The 12,905-nt window shown below is 42.0% G+C and overlaps 1 protein-coding gene and 1 long non-coding RNA gene across 4 annotated transcripts in view; one reads left to right on the top strand and one right to left on the bottom strand.

The window, feature by feature from the left end:
• LOC110387186 lies at window positions 398-10,224 on the bottom strand. Of its 3 annotated transcripts, XR_002432434.1 has the most exons (4): window positions 10,005-10,224; window positions 4,009-4,059; window positions 3,444-3,480; window positions 398-1,542 (listed from the first exon to the last, which is right to left on the bottom strand). It is a non-coding gene; the product is annotated as an uncharacterized LOC110387186 (long non-coding RNA). The 3 variants fall into 3 exon arrangements; XR_002432429.1 differs by lacking the exon at window positions 10,005-10,224 and having other exon boundaries at window positions 4,009-8,339; XR_002432425.1 differs by lacking the exon at window positions 398-1,542 and having other exon boundaries at window positions 2,971-3,480.
• VWA8 (von Willebrand factor A domain containing 8) overlaps window positions 9,359-12,905 on the top strand; it is a 180,503-nt gene continuing 176,956 nt past the window's right edge. Inside the window, exon 1 of the mRNA XM_021375025.1 lies at window positions 9,359-9,531. Within this exon, the coding sequence (XP_021230700.1) occupies window positions 9,387-9,531 (145 nt within the window). The 5' untranslated portion in view covers window positions 9,359-9,386. The remainder of the gene's footprint in view (window positions 9,532-12,905) is intronic.

The following is a 12,905-nucleotide window of genomic DNA, read 5'->3' as shown; positions in this document are numbered from 1 at the left end:
ATTTTAAATCTGTACTTCTGTGCATGCACAGTCTGGAGATTTTCATTTAGTGTTTCCGCAGTGCTAGTGCAATGGCAATGTGCAGGCTTTTCCCAGATGACAGCACAGCAGGCATAATTTTGTGCATTTTTTTTTCTCTTTGACAAGGTCAAGAGGTCGGGGAGCTGATTACAAGCTCTCCTGTTGGATGGGCCCAGAACATATGCCAGCAGAATATTCGCTGGCAGTTCCTTTCAGCAAAGATTTAGGATATTTGTGTGGAAACGGAATAGTTTGGTGCTCACCTCAGCCTTCTTTCAGGGCTAAATCTCTCATTGTGTGTCACCCACAGCTCTATTCTGTGACCAGCCAGGCAGGTTGATGACAATTTTTTGTGAAAATAATGCCTGCAGAGAGTTCAAATGTTCAGGAATAAGGCAATAAGTATTTACATCTTTTGGGACTGTGTAACTCCCACAAATGGCCTCAGTCCCTTCTGAAGTCACGTTGCAAGTTCCGCAATCAGAGTAAAGCTAAATTTTATTCATTAAGGGCAAACGTGAGCTTGTGAGATTGCCTCACAGTTCTAGTAAATTTGAGTGACCTTTGTGATGCGTGGAATTAGCCTGAGCAGAACAAGGACAACGCTGAATTATAAGGGGTAAGATTAATCCCGTCATCGGGATCTTTGGCATTTTGCTTGATGATGTTATCTCAGCAGCTCGTGCTGTCTGTGACCCTTCCCAGATTATTCTGTGCAATGTCTTGTAGATAGCAAAATGCAATTTATCAAGACATAAATATTTGGAAAGAAACAAGGTGTTTATAACTTAAGAAAAAAGGCAAACATCATTTTAACATGAAAACGTATCACAATTTATTTCAGGTAATCTTGGGTCAAATATTTTGCTTAGCTCTTAAGGTAACTGCCAACATTTTGTGGCTGTCCTTGAGCTGTGGGCTTAGGTATTTTTTGGGATATGAGTACATGGCATTGTGAGGGAACTACCCCATTTCTCCAAGCTACTCCCCATCCACCAGAGTAACTCACTTTTTGTACAGTTGTAGCTCATCCCAGATACAAAATAAAACACTAAATACAAAGGAGTAAAGTATATTTAGCTGACATTTTGTATCAATGCTTCAAGAGAGCTGCTACTAAAGTTGGTTTATGGAGTCAAGGCAACATGAAAGACAGGAGGAAGGACATTGGAAATGTCTGCTAACGAGCATGTGTTTGATGCAAGTACAGCTAAACAGATTAAGTCACAAATGATCTGATACCCTATGTTGACAATTAACACACACATCAGTGACTTCCCTGAGTTGCAGTAGTCAGTGCCTAGGTTGCTCTTCAACAGGAGAGACAGGATCTTGATGAGTGGTTCTTCCAGCCCTCTCTTTTTGAAGTGGTCATTGTCTTTTCTCATGTTAGCCCTGTGCTACTTATTCACTCGCTCCATCAGCTCCCACACACACATTGGTAACGCATGTGTCAACGGTTTATGAGCGTTCGGCCCGGTTCCATGATGAATGGGGCAGGGGGACCCACGGACACACGCCCTGGGAAAGGGAAAAGGGAAAAAGGGTAGGGAGATGGGCCTAAGAACAAAACAGCGGCAACGATCTGAGGAGAAACAAACTAATTTACTAAATAAGATATCGGAATGCAAAATAACACAATACAATACAATATAATTACAATTTAAGCTGATAAATCCAATACAATGAGAGAGAGTGTCCAAAATTAAAGTAGGCCTTACTCTAATACCAACGATAAGACGGCTGGGGAGTGAAATGCTGCCGGGATGAGAGATGGGCGAAAAGAGAGCAAGGTCTTGTGATCTGCGAGTTTTTATCTTTTCCTCTAACCGGAAAACGGTAACAGGGGAGCAAAGTTCCCTGAGGAATGTAGTAGTCCTTCTCTTCTGAGAACCAGATACGTATACTACACGATGTTATGATGTGGAATACCAATAACCGAAAATCATAAAACCATGACAGCATGCTAGACTTTCCTGGGGTATGCACATCAGTGAAGACAACGAAATTGATATTTCAAATCTTCCCACTTATTATGTATGAAAGCTTTAACATCAACAGCAGCTTAATTTCAATAACTAACAATATATTTGTCAGCAAAAGATTTGCTCCTAGCTGCAACTACCAACAAAGGAAAAGATTTAAATAACAGATGAATAATGAGGAGTCTGTGCTTCAGTCTATGCTAACATGTATACCTGTGCAGGCCTAAGTATACTCATGGCAAGACTTCAGAAATGTTATTTAAACAGGGCTTATAAATGGAATATCAACATGTAATTGTAGCTCAGATGCTAGGCTGCAGCTAGCAAGACCTTGCAACTCAAATATCACAGATGCTAACGTATACCTTTGCCCTCCCATTTGCTGCAGAGCAGTGCCCAAGCTATTGTACATATAGCTGCTCCTCATCTTGCCTCACCATTCAGTCATGAATCACAACAGGGCTCCGTTAGGCATGCTGGCATCCTAGTAAACTATAGAATCGTAGAATCACAGAATTGCTCAGGTTGGAAAAGACCTTCAAGATCATCAAGTCCAACTGCAACCTAACCATACTACTCTAATTCTAACAACCCACCACTAAGTCATGTCCCTGAGCACCACATCCAAACAGTTTTTAAACACATTCAGGGATGGTGACTCACCCACCTCCCTGGGGAGCCTGTTCCAGTGCTTAACAACCCTTTCTGTAAAGAAGTTTTTCCTGATATCCAACCTAAACCTCCCCTGGCACAGCTTGAGCCCATTTCCCCTTGTCCTGTCACCTGTCACCAGTGAGAAGAGACCAGCCCCGCTCTCACTGCAATCACCTTTCAGGTATTTGAAGAGAGCAGTGAGGTTTCCCCTCAGCCTCCTCTTCCCCAGACTAAACAGCCCCAGTTCCTTTAGTCTCTCCTCGTAGGACAAATACTCCAAGCCCTTCACAAGCCTTGTTGCCCTTCTTTGGACCTGCTGCAGCACCTCAGTGTCCTTTCTGTATTGAGGTGCCCCAAACTGAACACAGTACTCAAGATAGGGCCTCATCAAGAGTACAGAGTATTTTGGTATTGACACAAAAGGGTACTCATCTCCACCATCACCATTTGAGAAGCAGCTGCTGGCATCGGAGATTCCTTGAAGGATGATGCATGTTGTCCAGGGTTTTCTGATCATCATTTGCCTATCAATCCTTTCTGTTGAATCTCTGACTATAAATGTACACCTGTTCCTCATTCTGTTTGTTATTTTTCTCTCAGAGTCAAACAGTGCCTGGTTTTGCGGCCTAAAAAAAGGGTGCCTCCCCTTACGTGTAGATGTATGTTAATAATTCTCTAGTGTTTCTCACAAATCCACAGATTTTCCAAGTTTCCTAATGTGTGGAATGGAAGTCCAAAATAGTCAGTTGCCTCCTTCTCTGTACAGCTTTTACTCATACCCACCACAGGTTCATGATGCGCAGAGAGTGAGAAAGGAATCCTGTTGGGAAAGGAAGAGGAATGTAATATGTAACCAAATAATTCAAAGTGATGTCTTAATGTAAAGTAGTTACAGTAAGAACACTAGATATACTCAATTTCTGCATTAAACTCCTGACGGTCTGACTTTGTGCAGTTAGGAAATTACTCAACTCCTATTTTGGTTTAATATTTTGTAGTTTTCTAGAGTTAAACAACTACAAATAAGAAACAGAAACAACTCCTCCAACCCAGAGTTCAGTACGGCATCAGCAGAATAGCGCAGATCCCCCTACAACTCAGACTAACAGCATGAGCAAACCAGGACAGTCTATTTTCAGAGGGTTTCACAACTGTATCTATCAGCAGCAGAATACTGGAGGCTCCAGTACCTGCAGAGCATAATGGCCACGGTGCTTTCAGCCTGTTTTAACCTCATCCTTCATGACTTTAGTTCATGTCACTTTTTGCTCTCAGCCTACCTGTATATAACATTTTCTAGTGGTTTCACATGCACTCTTCCCCTTTAGAGTTCTTGTGCTCAACTCACCCCTCTTTAACTGTCCTTTCAGGCCTGGCTCCTCATCCATCTGCTTCCAACCTAGGGAGAGAAGGAGGAAGACAACTGAAAGCACATGAATCTGTTTGTCTGCAATGCACCCTGCCTTTGGAGAAGAAGAAAGAGTGGTAAGTCTGGCTCAACCCATGCAGTCATACCCTAGGTATGACTCCGTACAAACAGAATAGGACAAGTTCACTGCTGAAGTGTAATGAAACATGTTTGTCCAGTTTTCAGAAGCTCATGATTCAGCAAAAAGTGCGGTCATCAAAAGCAGCTTTCTGAAACCAGAATGGCTCCCTTAGCAAAACTCTAATTTCTGTTCTAAAGGAGAGAAATAGTGAAGCTTCTAGTATAAGAACTATTTTCATGTAGGAAAAACCAGATGCAGCTTTATCGGCTAGGATGGAGGTTTTATTCTTTACTAGTCTCTTCTTTGCCCTTTAATAGCATCAGGAAAGGTTGTATGTATTTCCCTCACGTGATGGGGCTGCTGAGTTGTGTAGCCTTCCCAGTCATACAGGGGTTACAGCTGCTATTGAGAAAAAATGCTTTTTTTGCTTTCCTGAAAAGTGGCTAAGCTATTTTTGTTCAAATTTTCAAAAGAAGTCTTCAGCCTGAGGCAGAAATTCAGCATGAGAAATTTCTGTGCAAACTATTAAAGAATGGTGGAGTTACAAACTACTGAAAACAGATGGAGTTTGGCATAAGAAATTACAGATGCCTTCACTTACAGCCTTCATACTCTGAGCATTTATACTGTACACATATATGGATGTGAATGTGCAGTACCATTCAACATGGTACTTGCTTTTCTTTGTTGTTTTAAAAAATATGTGCAGGTTTTATGACTGCAGTAATGATCTTTAAGAAATGCACTTCCAAGTAGCTTGAGGCTGCTAGGTCAACCCTAGCTGTTCAAGGGAGCAATTAGATGGCAAGAAGCTCCTCACCTCAATGTCTTACAAAAAAAAAAAAAAATCAATATTGCCCTTATCCTAACTGGCTGTTTTATTTCAGTGTAGCAGTGCAAACAGGATAGCATAACACACAGTGAGAGGGCTCTGAACAGATACTGAGAAAGCTAATGGAGTGAATGATAATTTCCTGAAAAATGTTGTCATACAAACAGAGAGCAACAATCTTTCAACACTTAACTGAAGAGGTGGTAATTACGCATTCTTCTTCAGTGGAAAATCTGTTATAAACACTATTTGTAGTACATAACCTAGCTTTCACTCCTGCCTATTTTATAATAGTGCAGAAGCAAAAGGTTAATGTACTAATAATCAAGAGATGCACAGAAAGAAATTGCCAGTGAAAGCCAGTTTAGCAAGAATCAGGAGATAAGAAGAGAGTTTACAATAGATTCTTAGCGTCTCAGCGTTGATCCATTCTTAAAACCAACTTAGATTAAAATAGAGGACAAATTTGGGGTTCAAGTCAACACAGGAACAGCTGTGCATAACCATTTTGACTTGATTTATATTGTTCCAAATTGATTTCATACAAGAGAAGCACCTTCTGGTATTAGAAATACTCTCATTATTGTAAATTAAAGTGGCGCCGTGGAAATCAGTGCTTAGATTTGTTCAAAACTGATATAAGCCAAAAGAAAACAAGCCAGACTTTCTATCTGGTAACTAACACAAGCCAGCAAAGATTGAACACAGCTTGGGAAAATAACTACAAGTCTTAAACTAAGGAAACTAATTCTGCATGACTAAAAAGAGATACAAAGTAATCTCTCAAGCTCAGGAATGAAAATTATTGGTGAGAAAGGCCTATCTCTACGGTTTGTCTTTCTCTGTTAGCATCACCAGATGGAACCCACAACACTGGTGAATTGTGTGAACTCTAATAGGCTTCTTTCTTTGCCTCCTTCTGGCCATAGTTTTCAAGGACATTAATGACAGACCTACATTCTAGACAAAGAGGTAAATGAAGACCGATTGACTTACTTATGTTACTTCAGTTCAGCCATAACACTTGGGTAAAATTCAGGCCTCACTACCTTCAAAAGATTTCCTACAAACTTCAGATAAAACCAGGATTTCATCTCACTTGTCTTCTCTCCTGTTGTGTAGGAGAAGTGACTATAAGTAGGAAAAGATGATGCATTGTTCTTTATAGTCTGCACCTGTGTCTAATTTTGTCTTGCGGCTAGAGCTATGCACCAAAGTAGATGACAGCTACTACAGAGAAGAGTCTGGAAGTTGTCAACTCGTAGAGATACTTTCTGAGCTCTCACTCTTTGGAATAAGTTCTTTTCTGTTTAATCAAAGGAAAAGTATTTTTGTTAAGAAACTTCACGTTCCAAATAAGAATGCTGTTAAGCCAGGGAATGAAAATATGAAATAGCTGTTTGTTACCAGTGTTGTAAATCATCTGGGAAAGCCTTGCCAACACACCAGATGCAGATTGCTAAGTCCTTCCACTCCATGACAGGACTGAACTACTTATGGAATCATGCTTTCAGTAAAAAGGAGGGAGCAAGTACCATGTATGTAAAGCATAAACACTTGCACAGAACTTTCAGTTATGATTTGCAAGAGAAGCAGATGCTATGTTCAAGCAATAGCATAATGTTGTGGAGCTAGGTGATATTTCACATGTGGACATATACATATATATAAAAGAAAAAGCAGGTTCTACAGTCTCAATTTATTAAATTGTACTACTTCTAGTGGTTAATAACTGACAGTGTAGCATAAAAACAATGCAACATTCAAGCTATACATCTGATTGCTTGCGTATATATGTATATATATATACACGCATATATATTCAATAAAATGTCTGCTCATAATTATGCAGAGAGATGACAAGGTTTCCATTATAACTTTTTCAGCAATAGCTTGACAATCGGTAAAAATACTTTTCTCATGCTAGAAATGGAAATTTGAGGCTGTACTTAAAGCTGAATTTAAAGTTTTGGAAAAGCTGACTAATTTAGAATTTTAAGATAATGTTTTAAAAGGCAAAACATTTTATAGATACATGACTCAGAAAGAGCTGAAATTTAAAGCATTTAGCTTGACAGGTGTATATATGTACACATACAGTGAGGATTAAAAAAAAGCTTTTTTACTGTGTGAAAGTAAAGTACTTGTACAAAATCTTGAGAAATCTCATTATTTCATAGAATCGTTAGAGTTGGAAAGGTCTCTTAAGGGTCACTTGGTTGAACTCCCCTGCAGTGAACAGGAACACCTACAGCCCAGTCAGGTTGCTCAGAGCCCTGTCCAGCCTGGCCTTGAGTGCCTCCAGGGATGGGGCATCCACCACCTCTCTGGGCAACCTATGCCAGTGCCTCACCACCCTTACTGTTCAAAAAAAAAAAAAAAGGCGCTAATGAGACTAAGCAGGCCAGGCTCTCCCAGCCTCTCCTCACAGAATTGGTTCTCCAGGCCCTTCATCATCTTGGTGGCCCTCATTGGACTCCTTCTGGTATGTACTCATCTTTCTTGTTCTGGGGGGCTCAGAACTGAACACTGTACTTCAGATGCTATCTCTAGCCTCCAGCATTCAAGATTTCAGTTTACAAGAAATTTGGGCAATGTCCATAAAAGGATGTTTCAATTTAGTTTACCTGGCCTTAGACCAAGAAAACAGGTTTATAAACCTACATTAGGTACTAAGAAAAGAATTTATACACAGACAACACGCTGGCTGATGGGTAACACTGAAGATCATTAGGTCTCATCACTCTGAAGTGTTTAGAGCATAACGTTGAGCTGCTTAAGTGCATATAGGACTAAATCAATATTGATAACTCAGAACATCCTTTTCCAGGGCTTAGAAGTCTAACTTGTCTACGTTTAAACAGATTATTAACTCACTCTTCAGCAGTTGTCCTTTGGGATAATTGTTCAATGCTTAAAACAGGCAAGAAATGGGAGATTTATTGGAGAAATAAATCCGAGATACCTAAAAACTGAGATACAGATAATAAAGCTGGTGACTTGACTCTGGATCCAACCTTTGGTTAACCTTTCTCACTATCTATCTTCTTTCTTATTAGTGCTAAGATCCAAGCCTCAGGTGGATTTCCCTTGAAACTACTCATATTTTTTGTTGACATTGGGACCTAATGAAAGTTTCAGGCTTTAATGAATTGCTCTAAAATTTACTCCCAATCTTTTAAATATACTCAACTTTTAACTTTAGTTAAAATATGAAAAATTTGAACTATATTTTCATAACACGTTATAAAATTCTCAAATCTAAGCCGTGTGTAAAGTATCACTTTCTAGGAATTTGTCTTGGTTTAAATTCTTTTTAAATGATAAAAAATTTTAAAAATATGTTTTTTTTGTTATACTAATATATCAAATATGTGGTCCTGGTACAGTGGGGCATATTAATTTAGCAAGCTGTCACAGAATTTAAGAAATTAAAATTAGAAAATATCTATTATATGTAAATTAATTTTTGCACCTGCTCCCATACTTTATTTTCTGGAGTGTTTTAAACTTCTCCAGCCATGGGCTTCTGCCACTTTCATTTAAAAATCATGTCTTTCTTACAGATAGCACTCCAACCATCCTTACTAAACTTAAACCTGCCACCTGATATGGCAATACGTTTGGTGGTTGTTTTTTTTTTTACCCCTTTTATCACATAAATTCCCACTTTCCCTGCTTAAAAGCTTCAAACTTTAAACTGTTCCTCTATGCAATAGTAAGACACTTGAAAGCAAGAACATAGGTTAAGTTCTAAGACTAGCCACTTGCAGTGGTTTCTGGACTGTACTTCTGTGTTCCGAGTTTTTATACACAGCAACATTTGGGCCTCTTATTTTAAGAGAAGTCCCTCTTCAATGGGACATGGAGAAGTGAATACATCTCTGCTATGAGGAGAGGCTGAGAGAACCAGGACCACTCAGCTGGAGAAGAGGCAGCTCAGGAGGATCTCATCAATGCCCATAAATATATGAGGGAGGGTGCCAGAGGCTGGAACCAGGCCCTGTCAGAAGTGACCAGTGCCAGGACCAGATGTTATGGGCATAAACTGGAGCACAGGAGGTTCCCTCTGAATACCAGGAGCACCTCTGTGCTGTGCAGTGACGGAGCACTGGCACAAGCTGCCCAGAGGCTGTGGGGTCTCCTCCTCGGGGATCTCCCTGGGCACCCTGCTCTGGGTGTCCCTGCTGGGGCAGGGGCTGGAGCAGAGGCACCCAGAGGGTCCTGCCACCTTCAGCCGTGCTGACGGGAGGGGAAGGACGGCGATCTCGGAGCCCCCCCGGCCTCTCAGAGCCCCACAGGCTCTGCCCGCCCCGGCCGCCGCTCGGCCCGGCTGCAGTTTCCGGTGGGACTTTGTACGCCGGCGCTTCCTTTCCCCGCCTCGGCCCGGCGCTGCCCGCGGCCATGCAGTCGCGGGTGCTGTGCCTGGGCGGCGGGGCCGGGGCTCCGGCTGCGCGCAGGGTCCGCCTGCTCCTCCGGCAGGTGCTGGCCGGCGGAGCGGCCGCGGCTCGGCCCGGCCGCCTAGAGGTGCGGGCGCTGCACGGCTCAGGTAACCACTCCGCCACACATCCCCGGCTCCGCTCGGCCTTCCCCTCGTGCCGGGCGCAGTGCCGCGGGGCTTCTCCGGGCGTGCGCGCAGGGGGCAGCCCCGCAGTGCCCGGCCCCGCACCGCGGGGAGCCCCGGAGGCGGCTGCTGGCCCCTTGGGCCAACGGCGGTCCCGGCTGCGGTACGGGCCCTGCTTGCCCTCACGCTGCTGGATGCTGCGTGAGATGAAGGGCGGAGAGCAGAGTCTTGGCTCGGTGTTCTCTTCCAAATCGTCTCACCCACAGAGAGACGCAGCCCCTGCCTGTGAGCATCGCTCTCCTCGGCCACGTTACTCCGTACAGAGCCGTGGCGCTGCTGTTTCTGTGCCGGGTGGCTGCTGTCGGGGGTTGCCGAGGCAGACGTGTGTCTGAGTCTGCCCACGGCAGGTGGTTCAAAAAGGGATTCCCATCAGCAGTGGCAGTTAGCATGGGGCTGACCTTGAGCATGTGTGCGCTGGGAAGATGACCCGGGCTGCCCCGGAGCGTCCTCTGATGCCCTTTGGGCCTGAGCGGAGCAGAACTGCCTCTCGGAAGTGGTGACATATGCCCATGGTAGCTGGCACTTGTCGGGACGAAAGCCAGAAGCATCAAACTGCTAAATATAGAGTCAACGATGAGTGGCTGTGAATTAAGGAAGTAAAATACTGCTGAGTGATTCTGGTGAGGGGTGCTTTCTAAATGCCCCTTTAATGCCATTTACCTCCCTTTCTCTTGTTTGAGTTTGTGTATTAGTTGACTTCATGTCTGATGTATGTATTTGCTTCCTTCATGAGGAGCCTTTGAAGGATAGATAACTATAATATTCTTCAAAGAATTCTGGCATAAAAAATTATTTAACTTTTTAAAAATACTGAAAGAAAGCAAGGGTAATTTATTTTTTAAAAACAGGAATAAAAAGGAACAAATTAACAGTTTGTGAAACAAGTGCCCAAAGACGGTAGATCAGTTGCAATGACTGACTGTATGAACAGTGAAAAGTTTCGTGAAATGGAACAGCGTCAAAAACAGAATTACTGAAAGGACTTCCTAAAATTCAGTGTTACGGGGTGTAACTGGATACAGCTTAGCAGTATTCGTGTGTATGCTGTGTATGTACATGAATAATAAAAGTATTCCCACTTACAGTTAATAATGGTAGTAGTTTTGGTAGGATGATTCAAATCTCTTACCTCAGAACTCTAGGCAATCTTGTTAGAGACAGGAAAATTGCTGATATCAGGGTTATTTGCTCTCTCAGATGCTGATGCTATTTTTTCTTCATTTTCTGGTTTGTTTTTCCTTTTTCTTTTTTAAAAAAAATTATTTTAGATACACTTGCATGTCATCTTGCAAGCCCTGTTGCTCCTTTGGGGTTACTGAAGATCTGGATAGGTGATCTGAACTTTTGTATGCGATATGGATTTCTGCTATTTCTGTGGGGCTGCACTAATAGCAAGCCTTGGTGTTGCATGTCTCTTCGCTACTGAAAAGGAAAATATTTCTGTAAGGGCTGGAAGCTGTTAACAGTCAGGCAAAGAGCAAATTGTTGCGTACACAGTAATTTGGATCTGACATCCCTGCCAGATCTGATTTACTTTCTGTGATGGTACTTTTTAAGGGTAAGGGAGAAACTGTTGTCTCTTTTGTCCTGTTTTATGTGAAAGAGTCCTGCTCAGCAATTTTAAGTCTGTCTTTATAAAGCAGATGTGTCTTGCTGGTGCATGGAAAGCCACAGAGGAACTGCTAGAGCTATTCAGTGGTAAAGTTTGAGAGAAATCTGAGAGACAATGTTCATGCTGTTGTTTGTTGTATGCTTAATTGTATTTATGGGCTTTGTGATGGCAGAAATTATTCCAGTAATCTAATTCACTGCAAGGCCTTATGCTTGTTGCATCAGCACAACTGAGAAGGCAGAAATGCTAGATGGGAACTTTTAAAGCCAGTTCTCCCTGGAAGCGTATGGAGTTATGCTTGAGTTATTTAAAATTATTCTAATGTTTAAGAAAGAAACGAGGCAAAAAAAACAGTGTCTTTTATTAGACTTGCTGATACAACTGGAAGAAAGGGACGAGCTGTCAGACAAATAAGCTTCTGAGTATTCGTGGTCTTCTGTAGGGTTTCACAGTTGTTCCCATGAGCAAATGTCTGTAAGTAGCTTCCAAGTTTTAATGTTTGGCAGTTATTCAAAATTTAAGTTTTCCTGTTTAGCAACTGTTACAGTCAAGGCACCTGTTAATGAGTTTTGCAAGCCTTGCCCATTGTAATCCGTAAAGCTGAAGTCAAACCTGCTTAACAAACTTGGAATGGTTGCATAGGAGATGCCACAGTGAATTTTGAAGGCTGTTTGGTCTGTTTTGTTATCTTTTCAGTAACTAAGAACTTTTCAAAACAACTCAGTATTTAGTTTTAGTCATAGTTTTTTAAATTGAAATACATTATTGACATTTTACTAATGCACTTGATATCTGAGCTCAGTTTAGAATAGTTTGATAGTCTGGCTTTTCTGCACTGAGCAAATTGTACTTTAAGAATCTTTGTACAGTTTTAAGTTAATTTAAGTAGCACTGACCGTGCCATTAAGATTTGGAAGGGAACACCAGGGATGAAGTGAGCATCTATTACAGTATGACTAAGAGGAAGGGATGGATACTGCTTTCTACAGAGAGCTAGTAGAAGCTTCCTACTCATGGGCCCTCATGTTCGTGGGGGATTTCAGCCATCCAGATATCCACTAGGAGGGCAGTCTGGTATTTGCATGAGTTCTGGACAGTGCTGGTAATAGTTTTGCAGTGTAAATGCCAGAGAGGCTACCCAAGGGTAACACTTCATCTATTGCTGTCAAGTAGAGAACTGAATTATTTGGTTATAGATGCTAGCCTGTATCTCTGGGACTATAAAATGATTGAGCTCAGAAGCTGGAGGAAGGCTGGGAAGGTGAGCAGCAGAATTCAGATCCTAGACTTGAAGAGCACAAAATTCTGCTTTTTCAGGAGACTGGTAGGTGGAATCCCTTGGATAACAACCAAGCACCCAGGAGAGGTGGACCATTTTTAAAGAAAACTTAAAGGCAGCTCAGGAGCAAATGATCCCACGGTGTAGGAGGATTTGGTGTTTCAGTAGGAGGCCTGCTTAGTCAAGCAGGGAACCTCTCAGAGAATTAAAACACAAAAAAGTAACATACAGAAATGAAATAAGGACAGGCAACAGAAGAGGACTATAAAAATACTATTTGCTGTGTAGGGATGAAATTGCTGTGCTGTCAACTGCAGATCTTAAGTCCGGAAAGGCCTTGATAAACTTGAGGTTTGGGTCCAGAGAAAACTCAGAAAGTTCAAGGAGTAGTGTGAAGTTCTGCTAATT

The sequence above is a fragment of the Numida meleagris genome, chromosome 1, assembly GCF_002078875.1.
Source record: "Numida meleagris isolate 19003 breed g44 Domestic line chromosome 1, NumMel1.0, whole genome shotgun sequence".
In the NCBI taxonomy this organism is placed as follows: Eukaryota; Metazoa; Chordata; class Aves; order Galliformes; family Numididae; genus Numida; species Numida meleagris.
Note: the sequence above shows the minus strand (reverse complement) of the source record. Positions and strands in the feature narration are given on the sequence as shown.